General features: G+C 41.5%; 1 protein-coding gene across 30 annotated transcripts in view; it reads right to left on the bottom strand.

Moving 5' to 3' along the window:
- The window catches only part of MACF1 (microtubule actin crosslinking factor 1), a 330,331-nt gene that overhangs the window by 86,928 nt on the left and 224,429 nt on the right, over positions 1-18,974 (bottom strand). For 27 of the 30 annotated variants that reach the window (XM_060623642.3, XM_060623631.3, XM_060623641.3 and 24 more), the window contains 11 exons: positions 17,965-18,168; positions 15,317-15,835; positions 14,341-14,517; positions 13,951-14,074; positions 12,931-13,139; positions 12,235-12,552; positions 9,416-9,582; positions 7,967-8,123; positions 5,567-5,684; positions 1,645-1,707; positions 754-995 (listed from right to left, as the gene is read on the bottom strand). In XM_060623642.3, coding sequence (XP_060479625.3) covers positions 754-995; positions 1,645-1,707; positions 5,567-5,684; positions 7,967-8,123; positions 9,416-9,582; positions 12,235-12,552; positions 12,931-13,139; positions 13,951-14,074; positions 14,341-14,517; positions 15,317-15,835; positions 17,965-18,168 — 2,298 coding nt within the window. The remainder of the gene's footprint in view (positions 1-753; positions 996-1,644; positions 1,708-5,566; positions 5,685-7,966; positions 8,124-9,415; positions 9,583-12,234; positions 12,553-12,930; positions 13,140-13,950; positions 14,075-14,340; positions 14,518-15,316; positions 15,836-17,964; positions 18,169-18,974) is intronic. The other 3 variants (XM_060623628.3, XM_060623647.3, XM_060623652.3) reach the window with 1 other exon arrangement.

Raw genomic sequence — 18,974 nt, forward strand, 5'->3', positions numbered from 1 at the left:
AGGAAAGGACTGGAAGACTGGGTTGCAATTATTGGCTCTACTTCTGATGCCATCAGTGACTTGTTTTGTGATTTCAAGATACCTAACATTTCTGCTTCAATTTTTACTTTAAAATGAAAATCTAAGTGGCAGGATTTTTATGTACAACACATTGGTAGAACTCAGTAAAAGGCTATTATTAATCCCCATACACAAAAACCGTCAGATATGATGATGATGATGACAACAAAGACGTCAAGGACATTTATGTAGTTGGAGGAGATGGCATGATATGCCCAATTAGAATATAAAACATTTTGGCAAAAAAAAAATTTTTATACGATTTTCCATATGGTCTTATTTCTTCTGGTATTTTTCCTAGTTCTACATGTCTACCTTAAGAATGAACTATAATTACACCTATATTTAAATCCCCCCAGGAGTTGGAAAGGGGCTTTGATGAGAATGGTTTGGCTTACAGCATCATATGGAAAACCAGATCCCATTCTCAGTGAGCTGATGCTTCTGAGGAGGGATATTCTCTTTCTGTAAACAGGTCTGGTTTTGTTTCTGAATCTTATTTATAGTAATTTCTAACTTCATAGGTAAGAAAGTTCTCTAGTAGAGTTTAGGCATATTAATCATCTGAAAGGGCTCCTCATGGCCTGGGTGGGTGGGCATGTCTCACTTTCAGGTCCCAGGCTCAGGCAGGACCATTGGTACAACAGCTCCTTCCTCTTAGTGTTTGGGATACAGCTAATGTAAACATAGTACCTTGTTAGATTCAGCTTGGGCTCTCACTGTTTCCGGCTTGGTTGGAGATGAAGAGGCATCCATGGCTTTCAGGACTTCCTCTTTTGATTCCAGCCACTGCAGCACTGAGCCTGCCTCCTTCTGAACTTCCTGCATTCTGCTGAGGACAGCTTGAAGGCTTTCTTGGTGTTCCCGAAGCACTCCACCCAGTTTCTCATATTTTAAGTTTACATCTGACATGTCACACTGGATCTCCGTCAGATCTAGCATCATAGAAACAGAAATCAGATTGGGATAGCTCTCCAAGCATCCTCCTGAACTCCTCATGCTAAATTACTCATCAGGATCAAGCGTCTCTCCTACTCCTTCTAGTGAACTAGAGATTCTGTTCCTGCTAAATTACATAAAATTTCTTGCTTACATATACAAAGCAAAAAATGTTTCATTAATCTGCTTTCAGATTTTGACATTAGGTACTCAGATATAGAAATGAAATGCTAAATACACTTGGGAACTGCAGAAGTGAAGGCAGTAAAGGATCTGGGGCATTCTTCTGCTCCCTCTTCTCCAAACTACAGAGAAGTCATGGGGCCAGAAGGTTGAATGCTAGACTAGACCACCTTTAGTGTGACTTCTTTAGGACTCAAAGATTCGCATATGTTTTTCTTCCAGGTCTTTTCCTTCTTGCTCTTATCTAGTGGTGCAATTTATTTCCTAGTACCTTTATTTCATTGGCTGCCAACCTGTTTAGCCTTTAGCAATCCAGCAAAGAAGGATCACAGTGGCTTCTCCCCAGATTTTTTTTTTAACCCTCATACCCATCCTGGCAGCAGTTCTTTCACACATACGGAAACATACACAGATGCCAATGCGAACTCTGTCCTAACACATCCAACAAAGAGGCATTCTCACCTTTGCAGGTGTGGTATCCGTTTACACTGCCTACAGAGCTTCCTACAGAGGGCAGTATGGAACCTGAGCAGAAGGACAGGGAGACAAACAGGGCAAGACAAACTTGTGTTAGGAATACATACAGGCACTGAATTTGTTCTCTGGCACTCACTTTGAGCTCAGGTACCAGGAGGTTAACACAGCACAAGACAACATACTCATGGAAAGAGACAAATCATTTTAGCTGCCAGGCAACAACTCTGATGTTTCGGCTTCTGAGCAGTAGGCAGAAGATAGAAGGCTTCTAATCCCTTCTAAAGGAAACCCAAATTCCCTTCCTCAATCTCCAACTAGTATTCTCTGGACCCTGCTATAACTTTGCGAAGCAAGTACTGGTAAAATGATGAAGTCTTTAGAATAGCTGTGCTGTCTGCCATACTCTGCAATGAGGATTTATAATAAAGCCAAAAGGCTCAACTTTAACATCAATATCCTCCAACATAACAAAAATGAACGGTAAGTGTAATTGAGGACATAAAAAGCAGCATTCTTTTAATAAAGATATTAAAATGAAGCCTTCTCATGTTGCTTCAAAAGGAAGATTCTGTCTTTTCTTTCATGACTTTCTGCTCCCCTTCCCTACCAGAAAGTGGAAATTCTAAGTGCCAATAAATCTAGCTCATAAGCATTCCCATAAATTCTGCCTTTGGTTCTGTTTCTAATTACCACAATTTCACCTATGTTCTCCCCAAGTTGATTCCTGGTACTTCAGGAGTGTCCCAAGTTAAATAAATAACAGATCATGTGATTATAAAGATTATACAGAAATGTGAAGAATATTCATGATACAGTGTTACATTAAAAGGTCAGAATAAAACTCATGCACTGATTCACTAGAAAAAGTTATACATGGGGCGCCTGGGTGGCGCAGTCGGTTAAGCGTCCGACTTCAGCCAGGTCACGATCTCACGGTCCGTGAGTTCGAGCCCCGCGTCAGGCTCTGGGCTGATGGCTCAGAGCCTGGAGCCTGTTTCCGATTCTGTGTCTCCCTCTCTCTCTGTCCCTCCCCCGTTCATGCTCTGTCTCTCTCTGTCCCAAAAATAAATAAACGTTGAAAAAAAAAAAAAAAAAAAAAAAAAAAAAAAGAAAAAGTTATACGTAAGGTTACATTAAAAATAGTTAATTATAAAACTTTTAAATGTTAACATGATTGTATTTTCACTGAGAAAAAAAAATGGATCAAACAGAAAGATCATATTCCATTGCAGCATGGTGATGGCCAAAAAAGAAACTGGACTAGTAATTAAAGCCAAGACTGTCACCAACTTGGTATGTGAGCCTTAGTCTATGGACAGACCTCAGTATCTTCTCCAGGATATGAAGGTAATACTAGCTATCCTGTTAGCTCTCATGGAGTTACCAGAGAGAGGTAATGAGGTACTGTATATGAAAGCACTTTATAAAACAAAAAGAGCTACACAAATGTCAGGAACTAGAATATTCAGGACTTCTCAGAGATAGAAGAGAACTGTGAAAACACTCAGGCTAGTGATTTTCAAAGCACCCAAGGAGGTGCTTTAGGGACTCTGTAAATGTTTGGTTTTAAGTGTAATATTCAGAATATATTTCTAACCACTTAGAAATGGCAATAAAACACGCATGTTCAATTATGTTGAATAGCACATCTTAACCAATTTATGCTGTTCTTGGCAGAGAATAAAGTAGCTCCTGTACCTCTCTGCATACATTTATACTTCTTTTTTGAGCGTCACTGATCGGAAAAGCTGTAGCTCTTTGCCAGGACATTACAATAGTCAAACCTACACATGTTCCCTCATACAAAGAAAAACATTTATGGCACATGAGTGCTACATTAAAGAAAATGATAAAGAAGGCTGTGATGCATCTATTCAGATCAGGCTTTCATTAGGGTGGAATCCTGTTAACAGAATTCTTAACACTTCAGATCATGGTGATGTCAGGTTACAGGCAAATTTTTGTCCTCAATGCCAGTTTTAGGTACTTTCTAGGTTTAAGAAAAGAATGTGAGTCCTCATTAAAATTCTTGGTGATTTAGCTTTGAAACAAGAATTTATTACATCACTTTCAAGCTTCTAGTTCAGCTTAATTGATGAGTGTTCTGAAACTGTAAAGTGAGCTTTTTAAAACATTTGTTACCATTTACAACTACTTATCTGTGTGACTTGCATTTTCTGGATATGATACAAGCAAACAAAATTGAGAAATAAATCAGATAACAAAGCTGTCATCCAGAAATCCTTTTCCAAATTTTTATATTCCCTAAGATAGTCTCAGTATCCTCACCGATGGATTGCATAATAGATAAATGATATAAATTCACTTATAAGGGAAATTTATGCCAATAAAATACCATTTGTATTGTTTTATGTAGTAGAGTTCGATTTGAGATTATTCTTTTTTTTTTTTTAACGTTTATTTATTTTTGAGACAGAGAGAGACAAAGCATGAACAGGGGAGGGTCAGAGAGAGAGGGAGATACAGAATCTGAAACAGGCTCCAGGCTCTGAGCTGTCAGCACAGAGCCTGACGCGGGGCTTGAACTCACGGACCGCGGATCATGACCTGAGCCGAAGTCAGCTGCTTAACTGACTGAGCCACCCAGGCACCCCCGATTTGAGATTATTTTATTTTATTTTTTTTTTTTTTAATTTTTTTTTTTCAACGTTTTTAATTTATTTTTGGGACAGAGAGAGACAGAGCATGAACGGGGGAGGGGCAGAGAGAGAGGGAGACACAGAATCGGAAACAGGCTCCAGGCTCCGAGCCATCAGCCCAGAGCCTGACGCGGGGCTCGAACTCACGGACCGCGAGATCGTGACCTGGCTGAAGTCGGACGCTTAACCGACTGCGCCACCCAGGCGCCCCTTGAGATTATTCTTAAACAGACTCTAGGGCTATAAAAAATTTGAACAACCACTGGTCTAGTCCAGAAGTGAAAAAACTATACTGGCCAAATCTGGCCCTCTGCCTATTTCTGTATATAAAGTTTTATTTGAACACAGCCACACCCACTTATTTATATATTGTCTATGACTAATTTTGTGCTACAATGGCAGAGATGTGTAGCGTGACAGAGACCATATGCCTCACAAGCCTGAAGTATTTACTATATGGTCCTTTAAGAAAAAGCTTGCTGACTCCTGATATAGTCACACACTAATAAGTTGCTGACTTAGAGGTTTTATGTGTTGGAATATAAGAAGCACAAATTCCCTGAAATGGTGTCATTTCTGGGTAGTTCCAAGAGATCTTTACACTCCAAAAGAAAAGTAGCCATTCTCAAGAGGTAAAAATAAACTTTTCTCTTACTATGTCAGTGACTATAGAGGTGCACTAACACAGTTTGGTAATAAAACCTATGAGATCCCAATTAACAACCAGAAAGTGATTGTGAGCTCATACAGATTTTGTTTGAAAGACTTAATTTGCAGCCAGAGATTATTCATACATCTGGGCATAATCTTTGTGTCCACTTCCAAGAAGTGTGGCAGTCCTCGGTATGCCAACACTGACCCCTAAATGCTGTGTCTCTCTCAAGAGATCAAGCTAATACCCTCCAGGACTGACTCCAATGTAAAGATGATGCACAACCGTCCATTCACATGTTTAAAAGAGAGAAAATTCGTCAAAATGGAAATCTTATTTTAACCCTTCTCTGTTCATTTAGGCTAACTAGTCCCTTTAGTTTTTCCCACCATAGGAAGGAAATCTGCAAAATGGAGCAATGATAGATAGCAAATGGAAAACAGATCAGGTTGAAGGGGAAGACTGCTTTGTGGAACACTCCCCTTTGTTCTCATACTCAACCTTGATTCTGAGTTTTATTAAATAAGGGGTCATAACCAAAGGCCAAAGCAAAGAATGATGTTTATTCACTACATTTTTAAGAACCTGCACTCACCTGTCTTGGCCTGGGAATCGGGTGCTGTGATCTCCATGATGAGATTTTCTAAAGAAGTGCCTTTGCAATTGATTTCCTCCACCAAACTTCCCTTACTTGCCCAGTCATCTAGAAGATCCTGTTAAAAGAACAGACAGCTAAATGTAACATCTGGGGGCTTTGGGACACCCGTTCTTCTAAATATATTCCTTAAGTTTTGATAACATTGAGTGACCATCCTCATGTATTCAGCCACTTCAAGATCGGTTTAGCCAGTCATTATATGGGAGAATGATATCCTGGAATATTCAGGATCTTTTCATCCATCCATCCATCCATCCATCCATCCAATATTTATTGAACATTTACTGTAGGCCAGGCATTATGCCTAACACTGGGGATACAAAATACGATTATGACACAGTTCCTATAACCAAGAGCTCAGATAATCAATTGCACCATAATGGAATAAATGCTATTACAGAAATATAGACAGTAAAGTCTGAGAGCACAAGAGGAGACACACTTAATTCTGCATAGAAGGAGGAAAGCTTTGAGTTAAGACAAAAGGTATAAAAAGGGAACAGGATGCATGTAAAGAATAAAAAGGAAATGGCAATTGGAGGGTAAAATGAGGAGCTCCATATGGAGATGTACAGCAATACCTAGAATCATAGGCTACACTTTGCATTTTCAAGGGAACTTTATATTGGGGTTGCAGTCAGAGCTCTAACAGGGAAAACAATTAGGAAACAATGGCATCTACTCTAACTAGGTCATGTTGTCTCTGGAGGTGGATTGCCTGCCACAGAAGCAGAATTTTACTTCTTCCAAAGCAGGGACACCATCCCAGCTTTGAATCCTTTCCTCCACAACTGAAGTTCCCTGACAATCTACTTAGTTTACCTTAAAAAAAAATTTTTTTTTTAATGTTTATATTTATTTTTGAGAGAGACAGTAGGGGAAGGGCAGAGAGAGAGGAAGACAGAGGATCCAAATTGGGCTCTATGCTGACAGCAGAGAGCCCAAAGCAGGGCTCAAACTCATGAACTGAAGTCTGACGCTTAGCCAACAGAGCCACCCAGGTGCCCCTACTTAGTTTGCTTTTGGCCTTAAGCTGCTGAGCAGCAGAGGAAGACAGAGCCATGAACATCTAGCAAGCTCATGCTGCCTAACTGAGCCTTATCAATTCACAGCTGTCAATTCTTTTATTAATCACTCTTGATTCCAAAGAGCCTCAGTTCCCAAACGATGCATCTACTCACAAGATATTTTAAATGTTTGAGGGCAACACAGTGACATCTGTTGGGCACCATGTGAACAACTACTATTACATGATTTTGATCTAACCACGTAGGAAGTTGAGGTTTTTTAGGTTTTTTTCCTTTCCTGTTTCTTTTTTTGGCCTTGAGGTACTGTGAAAAATTTCTTGAAACACTAAGGGCACTGTGGACCAAGAAATCAGGAAGCCTCTGCCCTGGGGGATTCCCTATAGCAATGTTCCTGGCTCTCTCTGTGAAAGCAACTAAACTCTTCCCTGTCATCTGGCCTAAGACAAATCTTGCTTTACTAAGAAAAGGAAGAGAATGCATGAGAACTAGTTGGAGGCAGACTGGCTTGGTGTCAACAAAAAGAAGAGATGTATTAGAGGTGCAAGCAGAGGCCGAATGACTAAATCAAAGAAGGGATTCTGCAGGGGATTGGAGAAAGGTTAATCCTACTCTGGAAGGTACCTTCCAACCATCTGATTCTAACTTTCCTTTGTTTAGTTGTGGAGCTAGTTCTTCTTTCCTCAACTTGCTGGCCATATATCTAGTCACTGGCTCACATATAACAATTCTCAAACACACAGTGAGAGTGTAAGTTTCTCCAGGACTGCACTTTGACAACTGCCAAACTTTGACAAGCTGTTTTTTTGACATAGCATGAGAGGCCTCTGAGAAACAGTTGAAACTTTATAGATGTTATTCCCCATAGGTTACTTTTGTGGTTTTGGTGTGGACGTACATATATGCATGTATGTATTTAGAGAGAGAGAGTTGGGAGCATGTGCGCTAGGGAGAGGGGCAGAGAGAGAGAATCTTAAGCAGGCTCCATGCTTAGCACAGAGCTTGACCCAGGGCTCGATTCCATGATCCTGGGATCATGACCTGAGCCGAAATCAAGAATTGGGACGCTCATCCCACTGAGCCACCCAGGCACCCTGGTTTTGGTTTTTAAATTGGAGATGTTTTGGTGCTCAGTGCTGGGGTAGGGGTAGGTGGGAATCACATGAAGAAAATGGGGGGATTTCTATTCTGATGATGTAGATGGATAACTTGGACTTGTCACACCACTTCCCTACCACAGGGGGAGATCAGTCCACACAAGCTTCCAAACCGCTGTCTAGTCTGGTTCCTGGAGCTCCTTTTGTTCACCTACCTTCAGGTGTTCGATCTGCTTTTCCAGCTCTTTAGTACTCATGAAAGTTTCTGTAGGTGGAATATTCCCTTCTGTTTCCTTCAGCCATTTCTGGAAGGTCCTAACCAGCTTCCGAAATTCATCCAATTGCTCCTGACAAGATGATGCATCTTCCTCTCTGTCAATGAAGACATTTTGTTACTTGACAGACTAAGCTTTGTAAAGAAGTCAACTTGAACTAAAACTATACTCATTCTGGGACTCAAGGCAGCTTTTCCTTACAGGGCCTTTCCTTCCCATAATCTTTTTCACAGCAGCTTTGGCTAAACCACCACATACAATGTAAGAGAGCATCAAACTAAGGAATCTGTTGCCCTTGTTTGGACATTTCTGGGGAGAGGAGTCCTCAATCTTACCCAAGGCTAAAGTGAAAGCCAGAGAAACTGAAAGGAGCGTGCTATTTAGGTGCTATGATACAATGGAAAGAATGTAGGCTTTGGATGTCAAGGCCAGCTCTGCCACTTTTTAGGTAGTTGACTCTTTCAAAGCCTAATTCAAATGCTAATCCCCTTAGCAAGGAAGATGCCGAAACTGAGGCTCAGAGAAGTCAGCTTGCGCACACAAATGAATAAAATAAACCAAGGAGAAAGGATAATTCAATTTCGAAATTAACTTCTGGAAGTGGCCACATCTGGCAGACTTTAAGTCAGAGATCCTGGTTCTTCATACAGCTAAATGGCCCTGAGCATAGGAAAAACCAGCCTTCCTGGCCTTTATCCCCCTCCTCTCCACTAAATAACCTGCTGCTTACAGTACTGTTTTGAGCAACTGCTTTTCTCTGGTCACTTTCCCAAGGCAGTCACCTGCCTAATCAAGGTTATATATATGGCTAAACCAAGAGAAGTCTTATCAACCTCCTAAACCGACATGAGGTTTTCTAATGGAATCATGGCTTTTCAACAGTCAGCAGATAATCTGAAATCAGCTACCCTTGTCATATATTCCCATGTTTGCCTTAAAAGAAGAATCCAGACACTCCTCCAAAACAGCAACTTAAATGTCGTCAAAACAAGCACAGAGAGACAGAGAGAGAGAGAGAGAGAGAACCAATATAACCCTTAATTACATCTGGAAAGTTTCTTCTAATTTTTGTCTTTACTTCAAATCCTGCCACAATCCTACCTGCTGTCCCAAATTTGTTCTTTTGGGTCTAGGTGACCTGGGCCTTTGATTGTACAGAGGGGAACTGAGCCCCATCACTGAGAAGGAATTCATTATTTAGTAAAAGAAACCACTAAGGACCAAGTAGATTGAATAGCTTTGCCTGAAAGAGGCACTTTCCAACTCCTAGGACTCAGTAGCAGAGTGCCCGATGCCATATTTTCTACTGAAGGAGGAAAAGAAGAGCATTTCATTCAACAGCAAGAAAAAATTAGCTCCCCGAATTGACCAACATATATGAAAACTCACCTTTCTTTAACTGTCTTCTGTAACTCTGTAAAGTCCTTTTTGAGGTTCTGTACCCTGTCCTGGTGTTGGGAGAGGTCCAGGGCAAAGCCACAGGAGCTCAGTTCAGTGACCAGGTGCTCGAGAGTCTCAAGGTTCTCCTGTTGATCTTCCATTTCCAAATTCAGTTCCTGTTAAGCAAATAAGGAAATGTAGTAAATCCTCTCATCATTATAAATAAGTATACTCTAAAAAAAAATAAAAGATAGCTATATTAAATCTGGGGCAAGTTCCCTCTAATCTGTAGAAAAAGACAGAACAAAAAAAGAGGCTCTCTGGATCAACTACAGCAATAAATATGGAGGATTTCTCCAATCCACCTGAGAATGGCTAGGAATTTAAAAGGAGTCTTGTCTCCTTTAAATAAATGTTCAAAGATTTGGGAGGCAGCATGGCAAAGTGAAAAGAATGGAGGTTTTTGGAGTCAAAAAGACTTCTGAAAATCAATCATGGCTTGTGATCTTAAGCTATTAAATTTCTCTGAGCTTCCATAGCTTCTCTCTTCTGTAAAACAGGACAAACATACTCTCTCAACTATTATTTAACTCTGTAGTGAAGATATTAGCCAATGTGATTAAGGTAAGAGAAAACAACCTGTGGCATAAAAATCTGAAAAGAAGAGGTAAAACTATATTTGCAGATTATATGAAATGTATTTGTAAAACCACAAGAGAAACGGGGCACCTGGGTGGCTCAGTCGGTTGGGCATCCGACTCCAGCTCAGGTCATGATCTCACAGTGTGTGAGTTCGAGCCCCACATCGGGCTCTGTGCTGACAGCTCAGAGCCTGGAGCCTGCTTTGGATTCTGTGTCTCCCTCTCTCTCTCTGCACCTCCCCTGCTCATGCTCTGTCTCTGTCTCAAAAATAAATAAGAACATTAAAAAACAAATTTAAAAAAAAACCCCAAGAGAATCAATACAATTAATCAAACAATGACGTAATCCAATAAAATAGCAAGCTTTATGAATAAAACCTTAAAATATTTCTGATAGACACAAAAGCATACCTCAATAAATGGAAAGATATCCATAAAGATATGTGTGTATGTATATGTGTGCATATATGCATGCATGAATAAATTTAATATGACCCAAATAAAATTACTAACTTTTCCCCCTATGACTAATAAAGTTGATTCTAAAGTTCACATGGAAAAATAAACATACAATTATAGATATGAAAAATGCTGAAGGAAAGCAAGAAAGGAGAGACTAGCCCTACTAGGTACTAAAACATACCATAAAGCCTGAGAATAAAAAACAGTACGCTATGGTTTGTGAACAGACAGACCAGCAAAGAAGAACAGAAAACCCAGAAATAGACTTGAGCCTATACGGATAAACTATATATGATAAAGATGGGTTCTCAAATCACTGAGGAAAAGATGGGACTTTTCAGAGAAATGGTATTGGGAACAACTAGATAGATCAACTTGGATTCATACTATGCACTGTATCTTAGAATAAACTTAAAATGTGAAAAGATTCAAATATAAAAGAATAAAAGAAACCATACAAGTTCTAGAAGTGAATTCATGGGTGAATTCCTTCACCTGTGTGTGGCAAAAGGCTTTCAAATTATGACCAAAAATACATGTTCAGTAAAAAGTGATAAAGTTTACTGTGTAAAAATTTAAAAACCCCTTACATGGCCAAAAACACTATATAAGCAAAAGACAAAGGACAAACTGTGAAAAAAGATTTTCAACAGATCACATAAAAAGAATTAATCTCCCTAATACAGAACTTTTATAAGTTGAAAGAAGAAAAAAAACCCCAAAACAAAAATCAAACTCCTGACAGAAAACAGTAAAGGCCATGAACCAATAGTTTACAAATAAAAGCCCTTAAATGTATAAAAATATACTTAACTTCATCAGAGAAGAAATAAAAATTAAAACCACATCGAAACTTCATTTTTCTCAATGAGATTAACACAAATTCCAATGCTGACAACATATTCTGCATGCACTGCTGGTGGGAATGCAAAATGGTGAAATCTTGTTGGAGGGAGGAGGATGTAGGTAAAAAGTATGCTGGTGTTTATTGTGCATTCCTTCTACTTTTCTGTAAGTTTGCAATTATTCAAAACAAAACCCAAAAAGGACAGGAAACGAAACAAAACCCAGAGACCCTACTTTAACATGGAAAAAGCTGGATAAACCCAAGGCAGCAATGTGGGGATACTGGAATGCTGAAGTGCTACAGGTGGCAACGTGGGCAAGTACAGCCACTGTGGAGCCAAGGTGGCCACTACTTGGTCAAATTAAGCACAGACATATGCTATGACCTAGCAATCCAGCAGCATATGTATCTGTATCTGTGACAGGTGATACTCCTCACCAAATATTTCCAACTCTGCACCAACTACGTATATGGTAGGAATACATTTCTCCACCCCCTTGAAAGCCAGGTATAGAACCTGCCTTAACTAATGAAATGTGAATGGATTTGATTGATTGCTCCCTGTTGCAGCGGTAGTCATGAAGGCATATGGCAGGATGAAGTTCCCATGAACTTGGATCCCTGAATGACCGTGACGGACTAAGTAGCCCTACTGATCTGGGTTAAACATGCAGAATGAGTGAAAAATAAATCTCGGCTTTGTTTTTAAAAAATGGACAAACAATATCTAGTTTACAGGGCGGTTGTGATAATTCTTTAAGATAACGCAGGTCAAGTTTCTAGTACACTGACTGACGTATTATGTGCTCAGTGAGTGCTGGTCCCCTCCTTGCCCTTCTTTTCTCTTTGTTCTGCCAATTTGGCAGATATATTCTCACCTGGATCTGCTGGAAGAAATGTGCAATATCTTGATCTGGCTGATTTCCAGAGGCTAGCATCCGGCTTTTGTTTTCCATGAACTGCTGCAGCTTATCAGAGAGATGTTCAAACATCTCTGCCTGGGGCAGAAGCTTCTTTAGGGAGCTCTCCTTTTCTTGCTGCTGTAGACAGAGTTGTTCGAAGCGCTGGCTCACCTCCGCCAGTTTTCCCTGCAGCACCGCAGCCGTGGTGCTGTCTGCCGTCTCCATGAACCGGGTCACCATCTCACGGGTGGCCTCCAAGCTACTCTTTTGCCGAGCAATGTCTTGCTTCAATTTCTGTCACCAAAAATGTGTCTGTCAGCTCCTGGCTCACTTATCCTAGGATATCTGAGCCACAAACCAATAAACTTCTCATAATTACATGCTCCCTTCCTCAAGGAAGGTTGGATGGCAACTGAGCCTCTGTGATACCATACAACCCATCCCCTTAGTTCTCCAGCCTATTCCACCAGTGACTCTGTAGCACTGCTTTTCCTCGAGCTTAACAATGGTTTGGAAATTGGGTAGAAATATCTTTATGTGGATTAATCATCATCGCTAAGTCTTATTAGAAGATTCATGGGAATGAATTCTTCTGATACTTTTTCAAAGTGATGAAATTCTGGAACACAGCAAATACATCCTCTATGCTAACTCTTGGGGCATTGGTCTCACCATGTTAGTGGCCAGGGCTTCCTGGATGACTCCCGATGACAGTGATGTCACCTGCTCCTCTTCCAGGTTTTGCTCGACTTCCCTGATGGACTGCAACAAGCTCTCCAGGCTTTCCTGGACACTCTGAGATTGGGCAATTGCCTTCTGCAGCAGAGCAGAGCGCTCAGCCAGGTTACTGGAGAGGCTCTGAAAATGGTTGAGTATGGAATCTGGAAAATGAGGGCCACAAGAAGAGTGTGGACACTATTTTTGTGTTGTGCTTTTAAAAAGAATGTATTTAAATTGCACATGTTAATTACAATAATAACAGACATTACAACAAAAAGAAAGAATAAGCTTCAAGTGAATTTATATTTGAGCCAAATTCACAACGCACTGTTTACTGAGCAACTGCTAAATGCCAGAAATTGTGCTGGATGCTGAGGACTGAAGACAATTAAGATGAGTCCTTGCCTTCTGCAAACTTAAGACCATAAAAGCAAGCATAGGCAGCAAAAGGCACATCACAATTAACCATAAAAATAAAATCGTAAGTACTATATTGATGGTAAGAGTAATGTACCAGAGAAGCCTGAAGGAAGAATAATTATTTCTTATCTTTTATTTCTTTTGGGGGTTGGAGGTGGTAGTCAGGACTTTACAAAGGAAGAAACCTCTCAGGTACAGCTAGAAGTTTGAGCAAGATTTCATCACGCATGCTAAGCACTCAATACATGTTAGCAGTTAAACCATAGGGAAAACTTCAGGGGTCAAGTAATGAAGAAATGGCAAGTTTACTTGGGAAAGGAAAGAAGCAGGGCATGGCTAGAAGGCAGAATGCCTGGGGAGAGGAGTTGAAACCAGATTGCAAAGGCGGTCAATGGTGCAGGGACAAAGCTCATTCGAGGGTGAGCTATTGCCGGTTGTATCCTCAGCCCCTTGCGGGCACCACAGATACTTGCACGATATAGTGTGATGTATTACAGAACAGTGGTACACACTAAGAATTAAGGGAGCACTCTTGTTATTGCTGCTTCATACCTGTAGTTTCTTGTACATGCTTACGGTCTGGAACTGGCTCTCCTTCAATTTCCATGAGGTCATGGGCTACTTTTTGGAGCTTTTCTACAGGTACTTGGTGCTCAGCTAATTCTTCCTGCAACTGCTGCTTGTCCATGAAAAAAGCCAAAAGTAAAACCTCTGAGTAATCAGAGCTGGTTCTAGGAACCGAGAGCTACTTAGCATGATGCTGCTGGAGCTATGAAGAATAATACTGTTTATCCATACCCACAGATGTTAGAATTAACTGTTTTAGGAACCAGATCTTGTCCGAGGCATCCCAACCACTGCCTTTAACCTATGAGAGTATTTGCTTTATCTTGTGGTAGGTGCTCCATCCCATGTGCTAGAACAGCCTGTGTCCCCGCCTACCTTTGCTGTTGCAAGCTGCTGTTGTAGGATCCCAGGGTCAGAGGCAACAGTATCTGAGAGGAGCTTCTCCACGTTGGCTTCACAAGCCTGCATCCAGGCCTGCAGGCTGTCAGCAGTGCTCTGGAACTGCTGATACCGGCCTAGGAGCATGTTCAGGTGAGAGCCCAATCGTGTACACTGTGTGGGAGAAAAAAAGGGAAAGCAGACTTATGCAAGGACAGGCTCGAGGCAGCAGCTTTGTAGGTAGGCACAGTCCAAAGAAAAGCCTGGCTTTGTTAAAGGGATCTCACTAGAACTACAATTGAGGGTAGTTCTGGGGACTCCATGGACAGATAAGTAGCAACCATCTTCTACAAGTGGGGCCTCTGCTGTTTGATCCATACTATTCACCCCCAACTATATTATAGACCTGTGAAGATTTAGTGAGTTATATGATAAGCCACCAAAGAAATGCACACCAGGTTGCAGGCTAAGGCAGGGACTAGGAGGTACAAAAAGTGTTCCTTTTGGTGAGGTCAGAGATGTTGGCAAAATGCACAATACAAGTTAGAAGAACTGACTGGATTATACATCTTGGGAGCTAACGGGAATTCTCTGATAGGGAAGAAGGTAAGGATTTACCTAGATGCTCTGCCTAGGAATAAAGACTGTGTATGTGGTTCAAGTTTTCCTTGTACTATGTCTCCTGCGAGCCCACATCTGCTGATCAGGATACAGGAAGCAAGCACCTCCATCCACCTTCCCTACCAGAGCGAGACATGATACCCCTGATACTGCTGGGACCAGGCATTAGCCCATGGGCCTCCACATTCTGCATTTTTGCAGAGCTCATAAACACATTCTGCCTGTGGTCAATACACAAATCAGTTCACTCACTGTGTCCTGAGGTTCTTATTCTAAGCCCCAGAAACCATGCATAGTTATGTGAGGGCTGCTGTGATTGTTCCCCCAGAGGCCATCAGGAACTTCTTGGTACCTTTGAATGCAGAGCAGTGTATCTTTCTGTTGCATCCTTCAGTTTGCCCTTCACTAACATTCCAGTTGCTGATGCCCCTCTGCCTTCCTCAAAGCTGTTTTCTGTGTCTAAAACTTTCTGTCCGGAGATGGTCACAAATCGCAAGTCTCCTTTGTGGGAAATGACATCCTCCGAGAAGCTGCCCTGCCGCTTCAGCAGGGAGGGAAGGGCTTCGGGGCAGCTGCCTCCTTGATGCATGTTCTCCAGCTCTCTCTCAGACCGTTCTAGCCAGTTCTCAAACTCTTCATGGTCCTGCAGAAACTTCTGCAGCTCGTCCCGCAGTGTCTGCACCTGCTTCAGCTCCGCCTCCGACCGGGCCAGGGAAGAGGCATATTGGCCCTTTAGCTCTCCGAGCTTGTCCTCTAGCACCTGGCGTTCTTCGGGGGTGAGGTTGTGGCCATGCTGATCCAGGAAGGCCTGAGCAGACTGGGTGGCCAGGATGAAATTTTGCTGCTGAGACAGCAATTCTTGGTGATGGGCCTGGCAAAAAATCCCCCCAAGCAAAGGACAATCAGCAGGTACACCACAAAAATTTGGTTGTATCTACAGCTGGAAGTAGAGAAAGATCTCAATAGGCCACTTTTCCAGCTGCTCAAAAAACCACCAATATCTCTCACTCTCTAAGGATTATGCCATATACTAATTCCAGCTGAACTGACACATATAAGATCTTACATTTTTCAAAGAGATTTCACATGTATTATCTCAACTGATTTGGGACACAACCTGCAATGTAGGCAGACAATATAATATCTATATTAAACATATTAGGATAAGGGATACCAGAAAGATGTTATATGTCTTGATTAAGGTCACCCAGACAGTTAAGGGACAAACTGAGACTAGAATCTGGCTGTCTTTACTAAACCATCCTAAGCCTAAGGGAAGGTACAAATGGCCAGCTGATAACTACTCACATTAGTGGAAGGGGAAAGTAAGTTGGATAAGCCAGACATATGACAGTATAAAAACTGCAAATACTTAGCTGTGAAATATGTCACTTACATATCCATGAAGCCGGTCCCAACTAGAAAAGTTCTTGGAAAATTAATTCATTAAATAAACAATTTAAATTTTAGTGAGAATAAAATGTATTTCTGGATAGCATAAGTAATTTGTATTTCTTATTTGTATGTGCTATAGCTACATGGTTACACATGGACCTTTTTCTGTTTTGATGGGATTTAAGTTATTTTACAGAGTTGTGTTTGTTTTGTTTTGTTGTTTAAAATGTTCTTCCTGAGTCTATTAGACAACAGTGGGAGTTCAGCCAGTGTTCCTGCCTACCTATAGTTTATGCAACTACCTAGGATCAGGACAAGAGCCTAATTTTTTCTGGAATATTGTCCAGTTTCAACCTGTATCAGCAACCTGACAGTGTCAGCTTCCAACATCACCTCAGGGAAGCTGGGGTGACAAATATTTCCTTCTCAAGTAGATAGTAAGGGGCAGTACCATAGCTTGTCTGTACACCCCCCCAGATGTCCCCATTCTCATCCACCCATGAGTAAGGCAGTCTCTTTCCTGGGATGGAGATGCCCCTTGGTCAGGCTGACTACTGCCAGCAACAAGTATCAGGACATTCCTTGTGACAGCAGACCCATTTCTGCTCTGTGCTGTTAAAGGACTGCCACAGCTTTGGGGGATACCCTACAATGGATCTCCAACCATAGAATAGCATGCAAGAGGTAAAAATCTTACTAATACCAAACACAGCAATGACTCGCAAAGGCCATTCAATAGAAGATTTCTAGCTAAGCCAAATTTTCTTTGCTATAAAGATATCACTACTAAAATAGGTAATCTATGTGTTTTCTGAGTTCCCTAAACATACTGTTTTTCAGTCATGCCTGCACATGCCAGTTAATATCCTAGGAGATGGTTCATCTGGTTGGTTCACTGGTTTAACTCCAGTGCCGGACATATAGCAGGTGCTCAATATTTGCTGAATAATGAATAAAGGAATAGAGATAAATAGGAATGGTTTCTTGAGAGCAACAGGCAACCACTAAAAGGGTTGATCAGGGATATAGCATTTTAGAGCAAGGATGGGAAAGGAGAGAGAAAGGAGCCCAGGATGATGTTTAGTTCAGACAATTACGTGGAAGTAGAGGAAGGAGAACACATCTGACTGGGGGAGGGGTGTTATAGGAAACAGGAGCTCCGTTTTTGAGGTTGAGCTGTTTGTGGTTCCAAGTTACAAATAGGCAGATGGATTTATGTACTGGTTTGAAGCCCAGCACAGGCATTTAGGCTGGAGACAAATACATACTGGAATTCACTAGTATAAATAATAAGTGAAGTGTCATGAGTGGATGAAATTACCCAAGGGAAGCATATTCTGAGAGATGAGAATAGGCTTAGGCAACAACCCGGAAGCACATCAGTATTTCACAAGTTGGCCAGAGGAAAGGAAAAGGGATTATTGGGGCAGAGTCCTGCTTTGGAAACCAAGGCACACAGTATTTCAGCGGTGTCAAAGCTGCTGAGGTATCAAAGAGGGCATGAACTGAGAAGTGCTCACTGAATTTACGGGCAAGGAGGTTATGGTGACTTGCCTGGGGTGGCAGAGAGCCCCTGTCATCGTGAGGACAAGCTAACATCCTCACCTTCATCTTCTCACACTGCTTGTCCAGCTCTGCCAGGGCTTGGTTCACTGCCCTGTGGCCATCAGTGGTGTCCATGGCTCCTTTCCTCAGGCCAGCTCCTGACAGCTGCTCCATCTGTCTGCCAGTCGATCCCACCCCAGTCACCCAATCCAAGAGAGCATCAATCTTACTCCTGTTCTCGGCCAGTTCCTTTGCTGCTTTACTCTGAAAGCCATAGAAGGGGTTTAGTAAGAAGACCTTAGATACTCGGCTATACAAGAACAAATTAAGTAAAAGGTGAGACTTTTATGCTAAAGGAGAAGAGAAGCTCTAAGACTACGTATAAACAGTCGTGGCATCCACAAAAAAGAATGAGCATCTTCTAAATCTGTTGAAAAACAATTACTTACAACAATCTCTAGATTTTGTCTATATCTCACTGCTCAAAAGAAAAAAAAAAGTGAGTAGGGGGCAGGGGTGGGTGGCAAATTTCAGGATTTAAAAGGGCTTTAATAGAGGATTTAATCCTGGCTTCCCAGCAAGGCTTCACAGAATCCTTCCTAGGTGTGTGGAAATGATAGCCTGGCTTGGTAGGGTCAGAAACAGCACAGTCACACTCATTACTTGCTGCCCTTCCCTAAGGGAAATGCAGACTACTCCCATCCTTTTTTCTGCCACACAGAGCACTGAGTTCTAAAATTTGCCTCTCAAATTCCATTATCTGACTGTTCAAGTATTTTAATTTATTAAACATTCATGTATTTCAGAATTCCCCTTCAGGTAACTTATTTCTCTTTTCCACATTCTCCACCTCCCCCATTAGTGTCAGAGTCCGCGGCCAGGCAAAGGATTTAATTCAATCTGCCGGTGCTGAGGGGGGTGCAGAGAGCCGTTGGAGACTTTACCTACTCCTAGACTTGTACCAGTGCCACAGTTTGCACTGAATCTATAGGGGCAGCCTGGGGATAGCTTGTGGCACACTAAGACCCCCCACCTACTTCCCCCTAGTGCTGTTGGATCATCAGTATAGA

The sequence above is a fragment of the Panthera onca genome, chromosome C1 (assembly GCF_046562875.1).
Source record: "Panthera onca isolate mPanOnc1 chromosome C1, mPanOnc1 haplotype 2, whole genome shotgun sequence".
Lineage (NCBI taxonomy): Eukaryota > Metazoa > Chordata > Mammalia > Carnivora > Felidae > Panthera > Panthera onca.